The sequence below is a fragment of the Ceratotherium simum genome, chromosome 16, assembly GCF_057802395.1.
Source record: "Ceratotherium simum simum isolate JZ-2026a chromosome 16, ASM5780239v1, whole genome shotgun sequence".
In the NCBI taxonomy this organism is placed as follows: Eukaryota; Metazoa; Chordata; class Mammalia; order Perissodactyla; family Rhinocerotidae; genus Ceratotherium; species Ceratotherium simum.
The window spans coordinates 60,055,813-60,074,557 of NC_141915.1; the positions used below are offsets into that span (position 1 = coordinate 60,055,813).

The 18,745-nt window shown below is 47.0% G+C and overlaps 1 protein-coding gene across 9 annotated transcripts in view; it reads left to right on the forward strand.

The window, feature by feature from the left end:
• RNF213 (ring finger protein 213) overlaps window positions 1-18,745 on the forward strand; it is a 121,982-nt gene that overhangs the window by 26,619 nt on the left and 76,618 nt on the right. For all 9 annotated transcript variants that reach the window (XR_015554786.1, XM_087441739.1, XM_087441735.1 and 6 more), the window contains 11 exons: window positions 122-244; window positions 889-1,043; window positions 1,705-1,863; window positions 2,185-2,387; window positions 6,509-6,792; window positions 7,734-7,990; window positions 9,408-9,605; window positions 12,154-12,376; window positions 12,878-12,933; window positions 14,290-14,443; window positions 17,278-17,448. Coding sequence is in view for 8 of the 9 variants with exons in the window: in XM_087441739.1 (XP_087297865.1) it covers window positions 122-244; window positions 889-1,043; window positions 1,705-1,863; window positions 2,185-2,387; window positions 6,509-6,792; window positions 7,734-7,990; window positions 9,408-9,605; window positions 12,154-12,376; window positions 12,878-12,933; window positions 14,290-14,443; window positions 17,278-17,448 (1,983 nt within the window). In the remaining variant the exon portion in view is untranslated. The remainder of the gene's footprint in view (window positions 1-121; window positions 245-888; window positions 1,044-1,704; window positions 1,864-2,184; window positions 2,388-6,508; window positions 6,793-7,733; window positions 7,991-9,407; window positions 9,606-12,153; window positions 12,377-12,877; window positions 12,934-14,289; window positions 14,444-17,277; window positions 17,449-18,745) is intronic.

The following is an 18,745-nucleotide window of genomic DNA, read 5'->3' on the forward strand; positions in this document are numbered from 1 at the left end:
TGAGCTGCTGACCCCTGTCCCTGGTCTGGTGGCAGATGCTGACCCTCACGCCGTTGAGTCCCAGTCTCCGTCCGTTTTGTCATCTTGGCCCTGATGCTTTTGGCGTCATTATTTCTTCCAGGCAATTGATGCTGCAGCCAAGCCAGATAGTCCAGGGGAAGGGGCTGGGAAAGAAGTTAAAAATAAGACTCAGAAAACGAAACAGCCGCCAGCAAGCGTGCCTGCTTTTCCAGAACACTGCCAGGTACAGCGTCTCGGCCTCCAGGAAGCCTCCTCATGCCCACTCTCTGTCCCATGGTCTGCTCCTTTCGGCCCCACACCTTCCGCAGCTCATCTTTCATTTAATCATTCAGTGACTATGTGTTAGGTGCTGGGGGTACAGCTGAAGGAGACCCAGCTCTGCCTTCATGAGGCTCACATTCTAGAGGGGAGAAAGACAGAAAGCAAAGTCAGGCTGTGAGAAGTGCCATGGAGAAAGTAGGGTGAGGTGCTGGAGGTAGGTGCTGAGGGAACGTGGCCAGGCAAGGCCTCACCAAGGGGGTGGTGTTGGAGTGGAGAGCAGAAAGAGTGAGACGCAAGCCATGTGGATATCTGGGGGTGTGTCCCAGTCAAAAATGGACGTGCAAAGGCTCTGAGGTAGAGTGTGGTGGGGGTGTTCAGAGAGCAGCAAGGAAGCTGGTGCCCCCAGGAGCGAATGAAGGGAAGAGAGGCTGTTGACGAGGTTGGAGAGAGGGGCCTGTGGAGGCTGTGGTGAGTGGACCAGGAGGCATTGGAAGGTTCTGAGCAGGGAAGGGATGAGACCACTCTGGCTGCTGTGAGAATCATTGGCTGTTGGGGGGCACATGTGGAGGCTGGTCTTAAAGGTTAGGGTTTGGTTCCTTGTTCCAGGAAGCTGAAACCAAGGACAAGACAGCTGTGACTGGAAAGAAAGCGAGTGAAACTGAGAAAGCCAAGCCGGAAGGGAATAACAGAAATTATGCAGCTGCTGTGAAGAATGAGGAGCAGAGAAATCAGAAAGCTGGTGCACATGAAGTTACGGAGAGGTAGGTGCGACCCCCACCCGGGGAAGCGAGGAGGTAACCTGCCCCAGGAGCATAGGCACAGCCCCCACCCTACCTCTCTGCTGGGGCAGCGAAGGGCCGCACAGCCCAGAGGAGGTTCCCAGGCTGCCTTTCTTGTTGACTCTTTTCAGGAGCTGAGCTTTAGGGGAAAAGGGGGACTACTCAGGCGGTAGGCGGGAAGGGGCACCTTCCCAATTCCTTGTTTGGTTTCAGTGCTCCATCACATAGTCCCTGGGGTCCTGCAGGCAACACAGGCCTTATGGAACTCAGGACAGAGGCTGTCACATCCCAGAGTGCTAACCAACCCTCTCCCGCCACTGCCCCCAGAGATTGTCCCCTACCCTGTGCCCACCTTCCTCCACTGCATAGGGAGGGGACCCACATGGCAGGAAGTGTGGACACTGTTGCACTGTGCTGGGGTGTGTGTTAATGCACAGTCAAGAAATGAGGATGGTATATGCCTGTGGGTATGCATATGTGTGCCTGTACGTATGTGTGTGCGCGTGTGCGCATATGCATGCGTGTGCACATGTGTGCCTGTATGTGTCCACATGTGCCTGTGCATGTGCACATGTGTGCATGCATGAGGGAGGCAGATCTGATCTGCATCTAATTGGCACTTCCTCCCGTGGTTTTCCTCTAGCCCGCTGAGTCCCGGGGAAGGAGTCACCGTGTACTTCCATGCAATCATTTCTAGACATTTCAAATTCAGCCCCAGCTACCACAAAGTATTTATCAGGGGAGGAGAAGAATTTGGGAAACCCAAATGGAATCTTAACGTCTGTGAGATGTCCTGCACCAAGTAAGTATGTCCAAGGGCTTGTGAGAAGTCCCTCAGGGAAATGTGCGGAACTTCCAGTCTTTGAAACCTATTGAAAGAACAATTTTTATCAAGTTGATGACATCCTTAGACTTTTGGACAATGAATATTTCAAACAAATATTCCCTATAGTGTCCTTCTTGTCATATTTCTGTTGGTTCTGTCTGGTACCCATGCCTAGAAGCGTCCTCTTGGTCAGTATTGACTTACAGCTTTAGGTCTGCACTCCATGCTGTGTTTGAGAAGAACTGAAATTTCCGAGAGGATTTTCAGATAACCAGCTGGTATCCTGTTTATTCACAGAGACTTAGGTGACGATGGGTTCCTGGTTGAGGGCAGAGCTGTCCTTTCCAAGCAGCACCTGAATAAGCCCATTCCTTACAAGTACGTCGTTGCCCGTGACAAGGGCCCTGTGGAGTATGAATTCATCTACAAACGGCAGCAGAAGGAAGGCGAGCATGTCAACCGCTGTCTGCACGTGAGGTCCTCGCTCCTGGGCTCTGGAGGTGAGCCACGTGTGGTGCAGGTGCCAGGTCTCCGGTCTGGATGTGCCTCTCTGGAGAGCGAGGCTGGCCTTGCCCTCTGTGGGTCCTCTTTGCTGGGCGTGGGCCCTGCCCCCACCCCAGCCCTGTGTTTAATAAATCTGAGATTGGGAGCCTGTTTCCCATCAGTTTAGCTTAACTGCACACTTACAAGAGGACACAGGAAAAGGCTTTTTAATAAAGGGAAAGGAGAGAGGATGGAGCCCTGGGAGGCAGGGCTGGGCCATTGAGGCAGCAGTGAGCAAGTGAGCAGGTTCAGGGCAAGAGGAGGGGAGACAGGGCTGCCAGGACCCTTCCCAGGAGATGTCCACTCGACTGTGAATGAGACTGAGACGTGGGAGGAGCGTCAGGGCCTGATCCCCCTCCTGCTGTCTGCATCGCTGCCGCTCTTCTATCTTCTTCACCTTCTCCCATTTCTGTTTTTCTTTCTCTTATCTGTGTCTATTTTTTCTCTATCTTTTCTTTGTTTTTTCCTTTGTTCTATTTTCCACTCACTGCATGCAGTGTGTATGGGGTGTGTGTGTATGTGTCTGCTGTGTGTGTTTGTGTCTGGTGTGTAGTGTGTGAGTGTGTGTGTGTGTCTGGTCTGTGTGGTGTGTGTCTAGGGGGTGTGTGTGCGTGTGTGTGTGTTCTGTATAGAGATTCTGTATGGATTCTGCTTTTAGGAACTTTTCCAGATCTTCTTTGTGGCCTAATACCTGGTCCATCATAAATATTCCACGTGTGCTCAGAAAGAATGGATAATCTGTTTGGGGGGACTCAAAAGTTGTACATATATCTGTTAGATAAAACCTATTTAATATTAAAGTCCTTTTTTAAAAAGATTGATCTGTCAGCTTCTGAGAGATGTGTTCCAGTCTGTCACTAAGACCATGCACTTTATTAGTTTTTGCATAAAACAATTTTCTCATTCTCATGGTTTCTGTGAGTCAAGATTTTGGACAGAGTGCAGCAGGGATGGCTTATTTCTGCTCTATGTCTGGGGCCTCAGCCGGGAAGGCTTGAAAGCTGGTGGTGACTTGATGGCTAGGGTTCAGAATCCCCTGGAGGTGTCTCTGTAGTTGCTGCTGCCTGTGCCTGGGACCTCAGTTGGGCTGATGGCTATAGAGGTCAGTGAGAGCGGGGGCTTGGTTATTCTGAGGGGCCTAAAGAGACAGAGAAGAAACTAGAGTCATGCTCTCTTCTTAAATGTATCAAGTGTTGACTCCCTCACTCCGTTCCATATGGGTGGGCCAAAGAATGGAGTTCTGGGACCCTTTTCTGGTTGTGCCCTGTGCTTGTCAGGTGGTCTAAGCTGGCTGTTCCCAAGCTTGAGGTGACTCCCGTGTCTGATGAGAGTTCATGCGAATCTAGTCTTGCCAGAAGAGGTGGCTGTGATTTGGGGTGGCAGTTCCAGTCTGCTCTCCTGTAAGAAGCGCGGCCTTAGTCACTTCAGATTTTATCTGAATCTGGTACTTAAGCTGTCGAACCGCATAAAGATGCATACTTTTTAACCACAAATCCAGAATGCTTTTAAAGTCCATTAAACAGATTTTTTGTTGGAGACTAATTAAAAATTGCCAAGCAACTTTATTTTCAGATGCTTCGTTAATCATGATCTAGTTCCAAATACTATTTTCCAATAATTATATTTTGCAAGCGTTTTTTTTTTTTTTTAATGTTTGCTGAACTCAGCTTGGAAGTATCTATTTTTTTTTTTTTTAATTTTTATTTATCTATTTTTCCCCCAAAGCCCCAGTAGATAGTTGTATGTCATAGCTGCACATGCTTCTAGTTGCTGTATGTGGGATGCGGCCTCAGCATGGCTGGAGAAGCGGTGCGTCCGTGGGCGTGCAGGATCCGAACCCGGGGCGCCAGCAGTGGAGTGCGCGCACTTAACCACCAAGCCACGGGGCCGGCCCTTTGCAAGCGTTTTTTTAAAATGGGTGTCAGAGCTTTTTGGCATTTTTAATCCTTTCTCCTACTTGTTGTAAAGGCCTGTCGGCCCTTTGACTTGTTACCTCTCAGGGTGGGCTGTTGGGTCGGATGCTCGGTTGATAGGTTGACTTTGAGAACTTCTTGGAGATGGTACCCGGGACAGTTGGATTGGATCAGCTGTTTTAAGCAGGAAGGAGCTGAGTCATAGTAACCAACAGAAGGGCTGATGGGAAGGTCCAGGAAGGTCTTCACTGGCTTTCCAGGTGTCTCAGAGGTCACTGCTTGAGCCCAGGTGTGGAAGTGCTCCAGCCACTGACATCACTGCAGGTGACTTGGGAGGAGCATCTGGAAGGCGCTGGAATTTTGTTGATTGAGAATTTTGTGCTTTGCTCCACTTGGTATGGTAATGGTTTATGTTAAATTAAATAAATGTGGATTTCATTATTCCTAATAAACAGAGAGAGAAAGAGAGAGATGGCTCCCCTCTCCTTCCTCCTTCTAAGCCTCCTGTCAGCGCCTCTCGTTGGCAGAATGCGAGCCACAGTGGCAAGGCCGGCAGAAAGGGGGTTCCCGGGATCCAGCCCGTGACACAGGAGACAGAGACAGCAGAAATGCGTGCTGGGTGCAGAACTAGCGATAGCTAGCGCTCTGTCCTTTCGAATGCTTTCTGCCTTGTGCTGCGTTCTGCCTGAAACGAATTCTGCTGTGTATGCTTTGCTCTTGTATGCATTCCCGCCCCCCCCCGCCCCCGGCTTTCCTCTTGACTCTGCTGTTTCTCTCAGGTTCGTCCCTCACAGCCACATCTCTGCTTCGTGGGACTCTTGTTGGTTGTTTTATTTCATGTTTGTCATTTAGTCCGATCATCTTCAATGGATGCATTTAGCCCTTAGCGCCAGCTTGGCTATCTTCCTGTGTCTTTTCTATTGACTTTTTTTTTGTACTTTTTCTGACTTTTGGATTTTCTTTCTCTTTCTCTTTTCTCTAGTAGGTTGGAACTTGAACATTTAATTTCTGTTCTTCTAGGAGATTCTGAGAGACCCAGACCTTTAATGTCCCTCCCTGGTCTGTCCCTCTGGGGTTGAGGGTGTCCCCTTCCCAGGAGCCCAGTTGGCGCTCCCTCCACCTCCACAACACGGACCTTTCCCAGGCCAGCGGATCTCACCTTGCCTTTGTCTGGCAGGGCATTCTAATAAAACTGAGGGAGACCCATTAGGTCCCCCGCGTGGGCCCATATGGGCCACAGTAGGAGGGATGCAGCGAGCAGGAAGAGCTTCCACAGGAGAAGATGCCCAAGTTGAGATCCAAACAATAATTACAAGTTGTCACCGGGCAGGGATGGGGCAGAGATGGAGTGAGCAGGACTTCCAGTAAAGACAACAGGATGTGTAATGTGTCTGCAACAAGTAGCAGGAGGCGCATTCGGGGACTTCTACTTTCTGGTTTCACGGCTATTTTTATGTATCCCTGTTACATCTGGTGTCTTATTGACATCTTTGTCTTCTAATTATTTTACAGGTGATTTTATTGTGTCTTCTAAGTCTACACACATATCGTTTGTAACTAGTCATAGAGCAGTCAGGGATTCAGCCCTTACCCTGTGTTGGCCCAAGCTTGATGTGACTCCCTCATCAGATGATAATTCGTGCCAGTCTAGTTTTGCTAGAAGAGGTGGTCGTTGGGGGCTCTGTCTTGTCTGCAGCGTGACCTGCACTGTCCTTCATGGAGTTGGCGTCACGGCTCCTAGTATGGAGGAAACGGGCGTTTGTACCAAGTACCTCGCCAACGCACTGCTCGGTTGCTGGCGAGTGATGAACAGCTGTGTGGTCATTTATAAAGACATGTTCCAAGTATTTTAGGCTGGCCGAACCGTGTGACCTTGGGTCTCACTCTGATCACCGTGGGGTGTCTAGAAGACCCGTCCTAAGGACAGCCATGCTCCCCATGGGGGCCAGGCCCCGAGTTGTGTCTCTGTGGACGGGCACCTGCCTGGAGTGCCTGGTGGCTTTCCATTCACCATGTGCCTGTGGTTTTCCTTTCTTTCTTCCCTTCCTTTGGCTCATGGCTCATTCCTTCTGTGTTTCTGCCAGGCAAAATCAGCCTTCCAGGGTAGAGTGTCTCGGTCTAGTGGGTTTTGATGGTCCTGAGTTCTTTCTTTCTTTCACTCTTAGACTGGCATCAGTATGATGATATAATTTGTGTGAAGCACCCTGGGAATCTTCAGAAACTCATGGACCACGTCACAGATAGTACACGGAAAAACTTGGTGAGAGGGAAGCAGATAGCTGCCAGAGTCATGCTGGACAGTATCTTCAGCATCCTCCAGACTTGGAATGCCATCAATTTAAAGAACTTTTTCACCCAGTTTCAGCAGTTTTATTCTGTGGTTCGTGTGCCCATGATCTATGAAGGACAGGCACTGCCGTGGACCGCTCTGCACTACACGGAGACGCAGGTATCAGGTTTCAGGGGTGTCACCAGCAGCTCCCTTCTCTACTTTCTGGGCAGTCAGCATCACCCCACCTCCTACTGGCCCATGACCTCCACCCTCTATGCTCAGTGGGCCGGGGTGCAGATAGGGCAGGTAGACCTTTCCCTCCCTTTTCTCCTAGCACCGCCTCTTGGGAATTCTCTGTCCTCTCCATTTGCTTCCTCCTGCTACCACTGGTCCCACCTCCTTACCTGGCCCACCCCCCCCACTGGTCCCACCTCCTCACCTGGCCCCACTCTCCTCACTGGTCCTACCTCCTCACCTGGCCCCACACCCACCACTGGTCCTACCTCCTCACCTGGCCCTACTCCCCCCACTGGTCCCACCTCCTCACCTGGCCCCACCCCCACCACTGGTCCCACCTCCTCACCTGGCCCTACTCCCCCCACTGGTCCCACCTCCTCACCTGGCCCTACTCCCCCCACTGGTCCCACCTCCTCACCTGGCCCCACCCCCACCACTGGTCCCACCTCCTCACCTGGCCTCTGGGCTGAGCAGAACGGTGTTGGAAACATCCTTCATTGCATCTCTACCCTCATTGTGGTGTGGCTCCGGTGTTTTTGAGACAGACCTGGGGCCGCTTCTGAGATGACAGTTGAACCCATGTAAGCATCAAAGGTCTCCACCTGAGAGCTCCTCCACCATGCCAAGTTTCTGGACTGCACCATTGGCGGCGGCTCCCAAAGGCCCAGGGCAGCCAGGCCCGGGGAGAGGGGGATGCTCAGGGTTCAGTGGGGAGGCACGGCTATGGAATGACCCCTCCAGAGAGCTCTCCCTGCCCCTCGGGGCATTGGCTCCCTGCCCAGCTGAGGTGGAACTAAGGGCAACCAGTGATGGGGCAGCTGTCAACACCTCTGATGGATTCACTCCATGGTTCTTGTGTCTTCCTTCTCTCCTGGGATCAGGTGCAGAAAGACCTGTGGAAGTATTTGGAAGAACAAATGGCACCATTTCTAGAAAGAAGTGAGGCCCCTCTGCCTGAAGACTGCCCAGTGAGGAGTAAATTGAGAATGGGCCTAATTGTCCTTTTCTCTGTGGAAAAATTTAACCTGTCCTTATTAGAAAGGGACCTGACCTTGCTGTGTGACCTTCTTTGCTCGAATGCCAATTCACCAGATGCCTTTCACCACGACCTAAGTTACATCTTTGGAACATCTCAGAGGTATCTGTGTGTGAGTGTGTGTGTGAGTGTGTGTGGGTGTGTGTGTGAGAAAAGATTTTAGAGCTATTTCCGATGATTTTATCTGATTATAAAAATAAGTGATTGTCATAGAATGGGTGAAAACATACAAGAAATAAAAACTACCCATAATTATACCACTCAACTGCTGTCATTTCAATATTTATCCCTCTAGCCTTTTTCCTAGCATATACATTATTTTTACTTTTATTACATATTCTATTGAATATCCTACTTTTGAGAAGCTTCATGGTATATCAAAACTCGCCCCACAAATGTGTATTTCAGGGGATTATGGTATGACGATTGACTATAGGAGTCCAACTCCAGGGCATCTGCGGAAGCCACATGGGTGCTCTCCCTGTGGCCTTTGCCGCCACTGTGTTTAGTTCAGGAGCCACTGGTGTCACTGTGCTGGGCCAGGAGGCATTGGTGGTGTGAAGGCGATGGCCTGTCCTGAGGGAGCTCACGGCTTACTGGGTGGGGGGCACCCACTCAGAATCCTCTGACTGTTGCAGGGTCTTTCTACAGCATTTTCTGCAGCTGTCTGAGTTGAACTGGAGGATATTAGGTAGCCTTCCTTGAGCAGCAGGTCTTATTAGGACATCTGCCTCTTGGTTTTACAAATTTCAAACACCCAGCTAAACACTGTACATTTTTTTTTTTATAATTTTATTTATTTATTAGTTTTTCCACCAAAGCCCCAGTATATAGTTGTATGTCATAGCTGCACATCCTTCTAGTTGCTGTATGTGGGACGCCGCCTCAGCGTGGCCGGAGAAGCGGTGTGTCGGTGCGCGCCCGGGATCCGAACCCAGGCCGCCAGCAGCAGAGCGCGCGCCCTTAACCGCTAAGCCACGGGGCCGGCCCTAAACACTGTACATTTTTAAAGAGAGGAGGAAGAGTCTTAAATGTACAAAGTTCGTACAAGTGTTTCAAAGTATTAAAGCATTGATATTTTGTGACTGTAGGGAAGGTGCCATACATATATTGTTTATAGGCTACCCCATTACATTTGAAAATTTGCTTTCTGTTTAGATTTACTGGTGGCGGGGTTCACATGCCAGCTCTGGCTCGGGCAACCTTGCACAGATTACTGAGCCTCCGTGAAGCTCGGTTTCCTCAACTGACAAAGAGGATGGAAATAACTTCGTTGGCATTTTACTGCGGGGCTTCAGTGAGGGCTAGTCAGTGCCTGACCCTGGGGGCGGGTGCTGAGGGTCCCCCATCTCCCACTCGGCCACGTTTCTCACATCTGGTCAGTCAGTGCTCAGCCACCCAGAATGATCCTTCTGCTCTGTGTGAGGAGCCGTCACTTCCCTTGTGGGACATCAGACCACAGAGTGCGTCCGGCGCTGGCCGACCTCGGCTCACTGTGGGATCTCTCTTCCCTTTCCAGCTGGCAGACACACTTGGTAAACCTGTGCCGAAGGTGCATGAGCAAAAGGATTGACCTCTGGGTGTGCACCCTGCCTGTGTTGCACCACTGCCTGGAGCTGGCCCCTCCAGGGAAGGACTCTAGGATTCAGCCTGAGGACACCTGGGCAGCCCTCGAAGGAATGTCCTTCTCCCAGTTTCGGGAAGAAAGACCAGATCAGTAAGTTATGGAGCTGCACTTCCGTACAGAAATCTTGGAATAACGGCTGTGCTTCCTTGTGGACTGTTATGGAGCACTCATTCCTACTTCCAGTGACATATGTAACATAGCACTTCTTTTAAAATTACCTCTTTAAAAAATTCTAAGCATACAAGAAATATAAAGAAGACAAAAACAGCCTGCAATCCCAGAGATAATCATTGTTGTTAACACTTAGGCATGCATTTGTCCAGGGTTTTGTCCAAATGTGTGTATGTGGGTGCTGTATGTGCTTGAAAGATAACAACACATGATAGGTTATTTATTCTATTTTTTTCTGCTTTTTTCACTTCACAGTATTTTGTGAACAACTTTTTGTCAGTAAATAGATGCCTACATTGTTTTTATAATGACTGCTTGGTCATTATAATTTATTTATTTTTATTTAGCAAGTTACGGGGCACGTGGATTATTTTTCACTTTCACTTTGTAAGCACACTTTGATAAACATCCTTGTAATTTCCCTGTCCAATTATTTCCTCAAGATAAATTCCTGAAGTAGAACTGTCAGGTGAAAGGCTTTGCACATTGTGCTTGCAAATCTTGAGGGAGTGACGTACCAGTCTTGAGGTAAGCAAAGCTTTCTTAGAGAAGACATAGAAAGCACAATCCATAAAAGAAAAATGGTAAATCAAATTTAAGTACAAAAATTAAGTTAAAATTAAATAAAAAATAAATATAAAAAGATTAATACTACCACTCATCTCCAAGCACAGATAACATCCACCATTTACTTTGTCTTTTGTGAGAGAAACTATTCCAGGTTTCATCTGTCCCCACTCCCTCCCCTGATCCAATAGGATCTAGCCTATAGGTTTTTAGGGGTTAAGAAAGTGAACTAAATTAGGTTATTGCTTCTTCACTATTATTGGAACCTCTTGAAATTAAAGCCAAATTAAGATTATTTATATAATTATGCCCTTTGGGGTATACAGACTATCTAGAGGAAATTTAGCTGTTAACAGTGGACAATGACACACACTAGCCTTGGTTCTAAAGATTCTGTGTTTCAAGCAAAAGTGGCCTCGAGTGTGTTAGCAAACCTTTATCAGTATGTTTTCTGCAGCCTCTGTCACTTCTGTGGCACTCTGCTTTGTTTATTTTCCAGTTGTCATCTTTAGGGTTTTCCAGTCCAATGTTAAAGATAATAATTTATCTTTATCATAATTTATGATCATAATTTATGATCGTCATAATTTAAAGGCCTTCACTGGGATCACCTGGACTGTTTGATCCAGGGTGCTCACTTATTCACTCATCAAAATACTTAATTCATAAATTATTCTACCCACTATGGAAAACAGTGTGGAGTTTCCTTAAAAAGTTAAAAATAGACCTATCATCCGTATGATCCAGCAATCCCACTTCTGGGTATATACTGCAAGGAAATGAAATCACTGTCTCGAAGAGACATCTGCACTCGCATGTTCACTGCAGCATTATTCACAATAGCCAAGGCATGGAAGCATCCTAAGTGTCCTTCAACAGATGAATGGATAAAGAAGATGTGGTATATTTATACAATGGAGTGTTATTCAGCCATGAGAAAGAAGGAAGTCCTGCCATTTTGAACAACATGAGTGGACCTTGAGAGCATTACACTAAATGAGACAAGTCAGACAAAGAAAGACAAATACCTATGATCTCACTTATATGTAGAATCTAAAAAAGTCAAACGCATAGAATCAGAGAGTAGAATGGTTAATTGCCAGGGGATGAGGGGAGGGGAAAAGAGAAGATACTGGTCAAAGGGTGCAAACTTCCAGTTATGAGTAAGTTCTGTACAGCGTGGTAACTATAGTTATTAATACTGAATTATATTTACCACAAAAAAGAAATGGTAATTATGTGACGTGATGCAGTTGTTAGCGAACTCTATGATGCTAATCATTTTGCAGTATAAGTATCAAATCAACATATTGTACACCTTAAACTTACACAGTGTTATATGCCAATTATATCTCACTAAAGCTGGAAAAATGCTTAATTCTTGGTGAACTCTTTTATTGTGGTAAAATATACGTAATATACAATTTATCATTTTAATCATTTTTAGGTGTACAGTTCAGTGGCATTGAATACATTCACATTATTGTGCAACCATCACCACCATCCATCTCCAGAACTCTTTTCATCTTGTAAAACTGAAGCTCTGTCCCCAGGAAATAACAACATCCTGTCTCCCTTCCCCAGCCCCTGGCACCCACCATCCTACTTTCTGTCTCTATGAGTCTGAACACTCTAGGGACCTCGTATAAGTGGAATCACACAGTATTTGTACTGTGACTGGATTATTTCACTGAGCATAGTGTCCTGTCAAGGTTCATGCATGTTGGTGAATTCTTAATATGTTATTGTTTACTTTTCATTTGATTCCCTACTTAGCATTTTAAATTATTTTTAAAATCTGAACTTTCTAGACCCCTTCTGACAGAATTTTACTTATCTTACCTCAGTCTATTTTAGTGATCTCACCCCTTTTTTCTGTTCCTATTTTCCTCTTATACAGGAGACAATTGCTTCAGCTTATGGGAAAGAGAAAACATTTGCTGAATGTCGATGAGTATCTGTTCCGATCCTGGTTCAGTTTGCTCCCTCTGAGTAACTTGGTTCAGTATATGGAAGACTTCACTGACTACTTGAGTCACTTTCCTCCTCGTGTGCTGGACTGTCTTCTAGGGAGTTACTACCGGCTTCAAGGACTTAACGAAATCTCCCCCAGAAATCTGGAGGTTTGTCGTCTGGAATAGGCTCTTGAGTCCTTGCAGATCGAAAACGAAACATTCAGAGCTTGTGACTCTTCTTTTCTGAGAGCCTGACAGGATGAAGTACTTAGAAATCAGAAAACTGGGAGGGGTGCTATTTCTTAGGGCTAAAGGGTCGATTTACTTGAGTTTATTCTGTTTCAGTAAATAGAGTTCAATAAACGATAACCTTTTGTTCTCTGTAGTTGTGCGAGGCAAGGTTAGAAGTTATCCGGAGCGCTGGTACACTTCATAGTTACTGTCTTTCCTTTCCCGTTTTTTGGGGTAGAGAAAATGGTATAATTTTATATCCTGAATTTTATTTGTAGAAGATATAGGTTAGTAGTTGAGCACTTTAAAACTTGTTTATAGAAAGGAAAGAATTGGGTATGCCTTATTTATGTTGGATGTTTTTCAGTTTGGTTTTCACAGAGACAGTGGTTTCATGATTTAACCTTCCTTTCTGTTTTCCTTTCGTCACCACCCTAGGATGTGGGGAATACTCTTAAAATGCTGTGGCACCTCTTGGATATTTATCAGAACAAGTGAGTAGAAAAGCAGATGTAGCCTCTCTCTTGCATGTGGTCATCCCCTATTGATTGACAGTGCCCCATATTTGCTGTCATAATTGGAAGGTCATAAATCAATATATATCCCACTACTTTTTTTTCAAGTTATTAATATAATCATCCTATTTTTTTTAAAAAGGGAAAATAATAGATAACGTGCTACGATTTTGGTTGATTTCCATCTGGTCTTTTTTCCGATGCATTTTTTTCATTTACTTTTTTTTTTTTTTTTTAATGATTTTATTTATTTATTTATTTTTCCCCCAAAACCCCAGTAGATAGTTGTGTGTCATAGTTGCACATCCTTCTAGTTGCTGTATGTGGGACGCAGCCTCAGCATGGCCGGAGAAGCAGTGCGTCTGTGTACGCCCGGGATCTGAACCTGGGCCGCCTGCATTGGAGCACACGCACTTAACCGCTAAGCCACGGGGCCGGCCCTCATTTACTTTTAAATGATCATCATCATATTGCATATTCATGCTTGTGTCCTGCATTTCTTTAACATTTAGTCATTCTATGTTTTTTGCAACTTAGGCCAGTTGAAAATAAAAATCAGAGGTAGCTTTACATTATTATCCAAAATCATTTGCTCCTTCAAATTTGTGTGACCTCTGACACCCTGAAGAGACGGTATACAGAATGCAGAACAATACAGATGTCCACGTGGGAACAGGTGTGTTCTGAGATTCCCACAGCACTTCCAGTATCACCTCACCTGAAGCCTTAGGGTGTTCAGAATGGAGGTGGGGTGTCAGATCTCCGTTCATATCAAGCACCTGTGACTTCAGGGCCCTCACCAACCCTGTGTATTACAGATTCACCCCAGTGATTCGTTGCTCGTGCTGCCTTCTGAGCCCCGCTCTGATCAGCTCACCAGTTCAGCTCTGGCCACGTGCCAGTCAGTGAACACGAAACCTGGTCCCCACAGAGCTGGAAGAGACTCCACGCATAGGACATGCTCTTGCAGCATTTGTCGCTCTTTCTCCCTATGTCTTGCTGAATTTGTTTCAGATTTATACAGTATTTTAATTTTTAATAATATCCATTCCTAGGTTTTTTTCAAATAAGGAAATACACTTGGAAGTAGTTTAACTTGCTTTTGTTAAAACAGTTCAGACCGTGGAGGCAAACCAAAAGGACTTTGTTTACTTTTTATCTTTGTCACAAGTTTGAGGTCAATTGAAATTTTCTGGATGTTAACCTATGTGGGATCAAATAAACGCCTTCCGTGTAGGTGTTGTAAAGGGAAGGAGCTCGTCATGGAAAATGGGTACCGTGTTCTCATTTCTCCTAAATGACTTCAGTGATTTCTCTTGACTCTTTGTGGGGTAGGATTTTTGAGGAGCCTTTGATACAGTCCTACTTGACTGTGTGCCTGAAACTCCATGAAACTGTCTGCGGAATCACAAAAGACCAGGAGTTTTATGAGATGCCTGCCTTATCTGCTGAGATTGTTTGCAGAATTATTATACTTAAACCTCTAGTGGTAAGTGGAACACATACCCATAATGTCGTACCCAGGATAGGTATGGAATTTCAAGCGGCCTCAATTCAAAAAAGAGATAGGCTAATTCTGGGATTACTGACATGACACAGAGTGGCTGATTCCGTCATCAAATAATTGTTGGGCAACTGCTTGATGCTGGGTTCTGTTCTGTGCATGGAGGAAATTTCAGTGACCCAGAGTCTGCACCCTTGCCATCATAAGGTTTACACTGGAAAGAGGGAGGAAGGAGGAGAGGGGAGCAGTATAGAAGTTAACATACAGATTATCGGATGACTGCAAAAATTGTAGAGCAGTGCAGGTGGCCGGGATGTCAGACAAGGCCCCCGCAAAATGCATATTCTGGCGTGGTCTTTCCCACCTAACTCTTTTGCTGTATGCTGTAACTTGAATACAGTAGCAGAGCCCACACATCCGAAGGGCAACCTCAGTGCCTTTCCACAAAGGTGCACACCCTCTTTCCACCTTCTGCATCAAGCTTTAGGAAGATCCCAGCACTCTGTCCCTTTCTCTCCTACATCCCCCAGAGGTCAGCTCTCTTCTGATTTCTACCACCGCACATTCGTTTTGCCAGTCTTTGAACTTTCTACTTTTTGTGTCTGACTTTCTTCTCTCCTTGTTATGTCTTTGAGATTCATCCGTGTTGCTGCATGTGCCAGTAGTTCATTCTTTTCATTGTTGTGTGGTATTCACCCACTTGAGTTGATGAGCTTCAATTTGAAGGTGATACAAGATTTTATATTTAGACTGACGTCTAAATATTTGTTAATTTGTTACCTTGATACAAATCAGAACTGTGACGTTATTAATATAAAATAATTAAGCATATGTTTTAACTTTATTCCTTTAGTTTTTCTTCTTTAAAATATCACAGACACATTTTAAAATAAATATTATTGGTAACATGGTTGTTTTCTCCTGAAGTGGGTATTATTTAAACCATCATAGGCAGGTGCCAACTTCCAAATAAACTGTGTTTAAGCAATTTGTCAGTTATTTAGGGTATATTTTCCTGCAGAAATAACTATCTTAAATGTTGGTTGGGATCTCAGATTAGTGTCATCCACAGTATGGTCAAAATACTCTACCTGTGTCATAAAAATGAAAGGCTTTGCAAAACTAAAATGAAACAAAAGTATATGATGAGTTTTTCAAAAGCTTTTGGTTGGATGTTGATATAAAGGGTTAATAGGGTTGAAGGACACCAGATGGAGAAAAACAGGGCAAAGGTGAAGATTCTAGGGCAGATTTTCAGGCTGGGGGTTGTTCTTTATTGCCCATCTCTGCCCAGCCCTGTGCTGGGTACAGGGCACACCAGGAAGAAAAAGAGAAGGGCCTTGGCAGCAAGAACTCGTAGAGGGGCACCATCCCGTGAACGCCCAACTGCAGCACAGTGGATTAATGGTAGACTGGAGTGTCGATAAGGTGCCTTGGTGAAAAAGGGAAGGGCCTTGCGAGAGGGGCTGTTGTTCCCAGGCAGCGAGAGTACAGCCTGTGCAGAGTCTGGGAGGAGGAGAACCTCGCCGTTCCTGAGGGCCTGCAGGTAGTGGAGTGTGGCTGGAGTTGAAGCTGAGGTCTAGGCAAGGCCAGATCACAGAAGGCATGCACACTGTGCTGAAGCTTCTGGATTGTTCTAGGAGGTGCTGTGCCATTCAGGGACTCGAAGCAAGAGCCAGCATGTCCAATTTTCAGCTGAGACCTGTTACCACCCACGTGGTCCTGTGCTCCAGTCACACCTGCACCTCAGCCCACCCCTCCCACGCTGCATGGCACTCTCATCTTTCAGAGCAGGGCCGCTCCCACCTCCAGGCCCCTTTATGTACCTTGAAAACACCTTGTACTTTTCTTGTCTTGGCAGTTACCATGGTTAACGCTCATGTACTTGCCTGTCTGTCCATCTGTGGACTGTTGGTCTCTCCCACTCAGTGGTCAGCTTCTTCCGGCAGGAACGGCTTTTGCCACCACATCCCCCTAGCCTTGGAGGGAGTGACACCAACGGATCCAGGTTTTGTGGGTCCTGACATGTAATTTGTGGGGCTCTGTTGAAGAAAAAGAACACACACTAATTCAGAACTGGGAGGGCCCCTCCCAGGGCCTTGGGAGAGGCCTCTCTATAAGTGGGGGGCCTGGTGCCTGAACTCCATCCGCTTCATAAAGTCAATGTGCTTCTGGTGAGGAAAGAGGGAAGGAGGGATAGACGAAGGGAGACAGGGAGGGACAGAGGGAGGCCTCACTAGAGCCTTGACCCCAGGGGAGAAAGGATATCTTGGGGAGAGGGCATGAAAGGAGAAGCCCCAACGAAAGAGAGCATCGATGGGAAGGAGCATGGGTTCACGTCTTGGCCAGCAGACTGGCTCTTTATGTCGCTAAGTAGCAGGGGTTTGCATGCACACTAGTTTGGGGTTCTCTGAGCTACGGGAAGCTCTGTGCCGTTGGAGTATGTCCTTTCTCACCCAGTCTGGAGAAAGTGTGCCGGCTTTTCCTCCAGTCAGAGCCGATGAGGTCTGTTCATCAGCAAGGCAGAGCTGTCATAGCATGTGGGTCGGTTACCGCAGGGTGTTAATGCCCTTCCTTCTCTACCTAGTTTCCCCATATCGCCCACTCAGACTGAACCCCGGAAAGTTCTGGGGAATTAAAGTGCTTTGACGGTGTAGGCTTCCGGCAAGGCCAGTGTGTGTGAACATGTCTGTGTAACTTAAATATCATTCCTTACCGACCATGAATGTGGGCAAGGGAAAGCAGTGTCCCGCCCACCGCCTCTGAGTCCACAGCGCGAGGACAAGTCAGCTCTCTCTCTGTCTCTCATGCGATCACAGGATTCAGCAGAAGGGCAGGGACAAGAAACTGGAAAGAAGAATTCAGTAGAAACAGTCTTCCAGAGCACTCTCACTGCTACCAGACGTTGGCTTCAGAGAATATTTAAAAGGAACATGTTCCAGAGCTCAAATCATTCCAGTGTCACTTTCACTTATCCAGAGGAAATTACGGTAAGTTTTGCTGAGAACGGAGAGACTGCAGAGTGTCCGAGCAGGGGTGCTATGGGATGGGTCCCGTCCACGTCATGAGAGCCGGGGCCACAGCTGGGTACCCAGCCCGTATTTAGTCTTTGCCAGAGCCTCGGTTCTTCGTCTGTAGAGTGGGCTGCCGCAGCTTCTCCCACAAGACCTGGAATGCAAGTGCTTGTCAGGTTGGGCACCCTGGCAGGGCAGGCAGTGGTCCCCATGCTGAGCATGGAGCTGCAGGACAGCGGCCACACATCCTGTGGGGAAGTTCGTCCCAACGCAGTGGCTTGCAGGCAGGGCCATTTGGGGCCTGTTTCAGTGCCAAGGTTGTGAGTTGGGTTTATGATGTTGGAAATGGAAGAAAGAGATGAAAGCAAGAGCTGTTTGGAAGGGAAACTAGGCACAATGGCATCTGAATGTGAGGAAAAGAGAAGTCCACCCCAAAAAGGTTGGGAGGCAGGGAGGGTTTCCAGAAAGAGAGACCTCAGGTAGAATTGAGTGCTGTGGAGGAGGGGAGGGTGAGGGCTAAGGAGACGCCATTGGATTTGGTACGTGGGGTCGGCAGTGACTCCTTGGGTGTGAACTGACAAGGGACTCAGGAGGCGGCCGGCATGGAGATCCCACACGATGGCTGGGAAGGAGAATGTACTGAAGGCTGGGGAGCTTTATGCCTGCTCCTGTTTTTCATGTGCCTTAATGTTTTCTTCCTACATCCTAGAAATTGTGAAGGTTACACCTCTTGAGCTTCCAGGGTCTTGGGGAGATCATGGAACCCACTTAAAATGATCTTTACCCTTGGCGTGAGAATTCGGTAGGTCCTGTAGATGTGGAATGCAACATCTCTGGCTTTGTGGACTGGAGCCTGTCCTGGAGGGTTGCCTACACATCATTTTCTATAAAGGAAAGACTGTTTCCTTCTTGTTCTCTTGAAAACCAGAGAGGCCATTGCCACTGAGGAGAATCCCTGAGAGAAATGATTGGCCAACAAAGGCTGATGCTCATTAGAGGTGGTGCTGTTCTCCTGGCTAGTTGCCAACATGACAGTGATGCATGTGTGATAAGTGGCTCCTTCCACACTCACTCACTTCATACACCAACCTGTGGTTTTTCCTTCCTGCATCCACCTGAGGTGGTGTAACCAGTGTCGGTGGCTCACAATTACTTTCCAGACTTTTCACGGCCTCTTAACCAGACCCAGGCCTCTATGTCTGTGTCCATTTTCCATCAAGATCGAAAGTTGCTGTACAGTCAGATCCCTCACGTAGAATAGAATATGTGCACA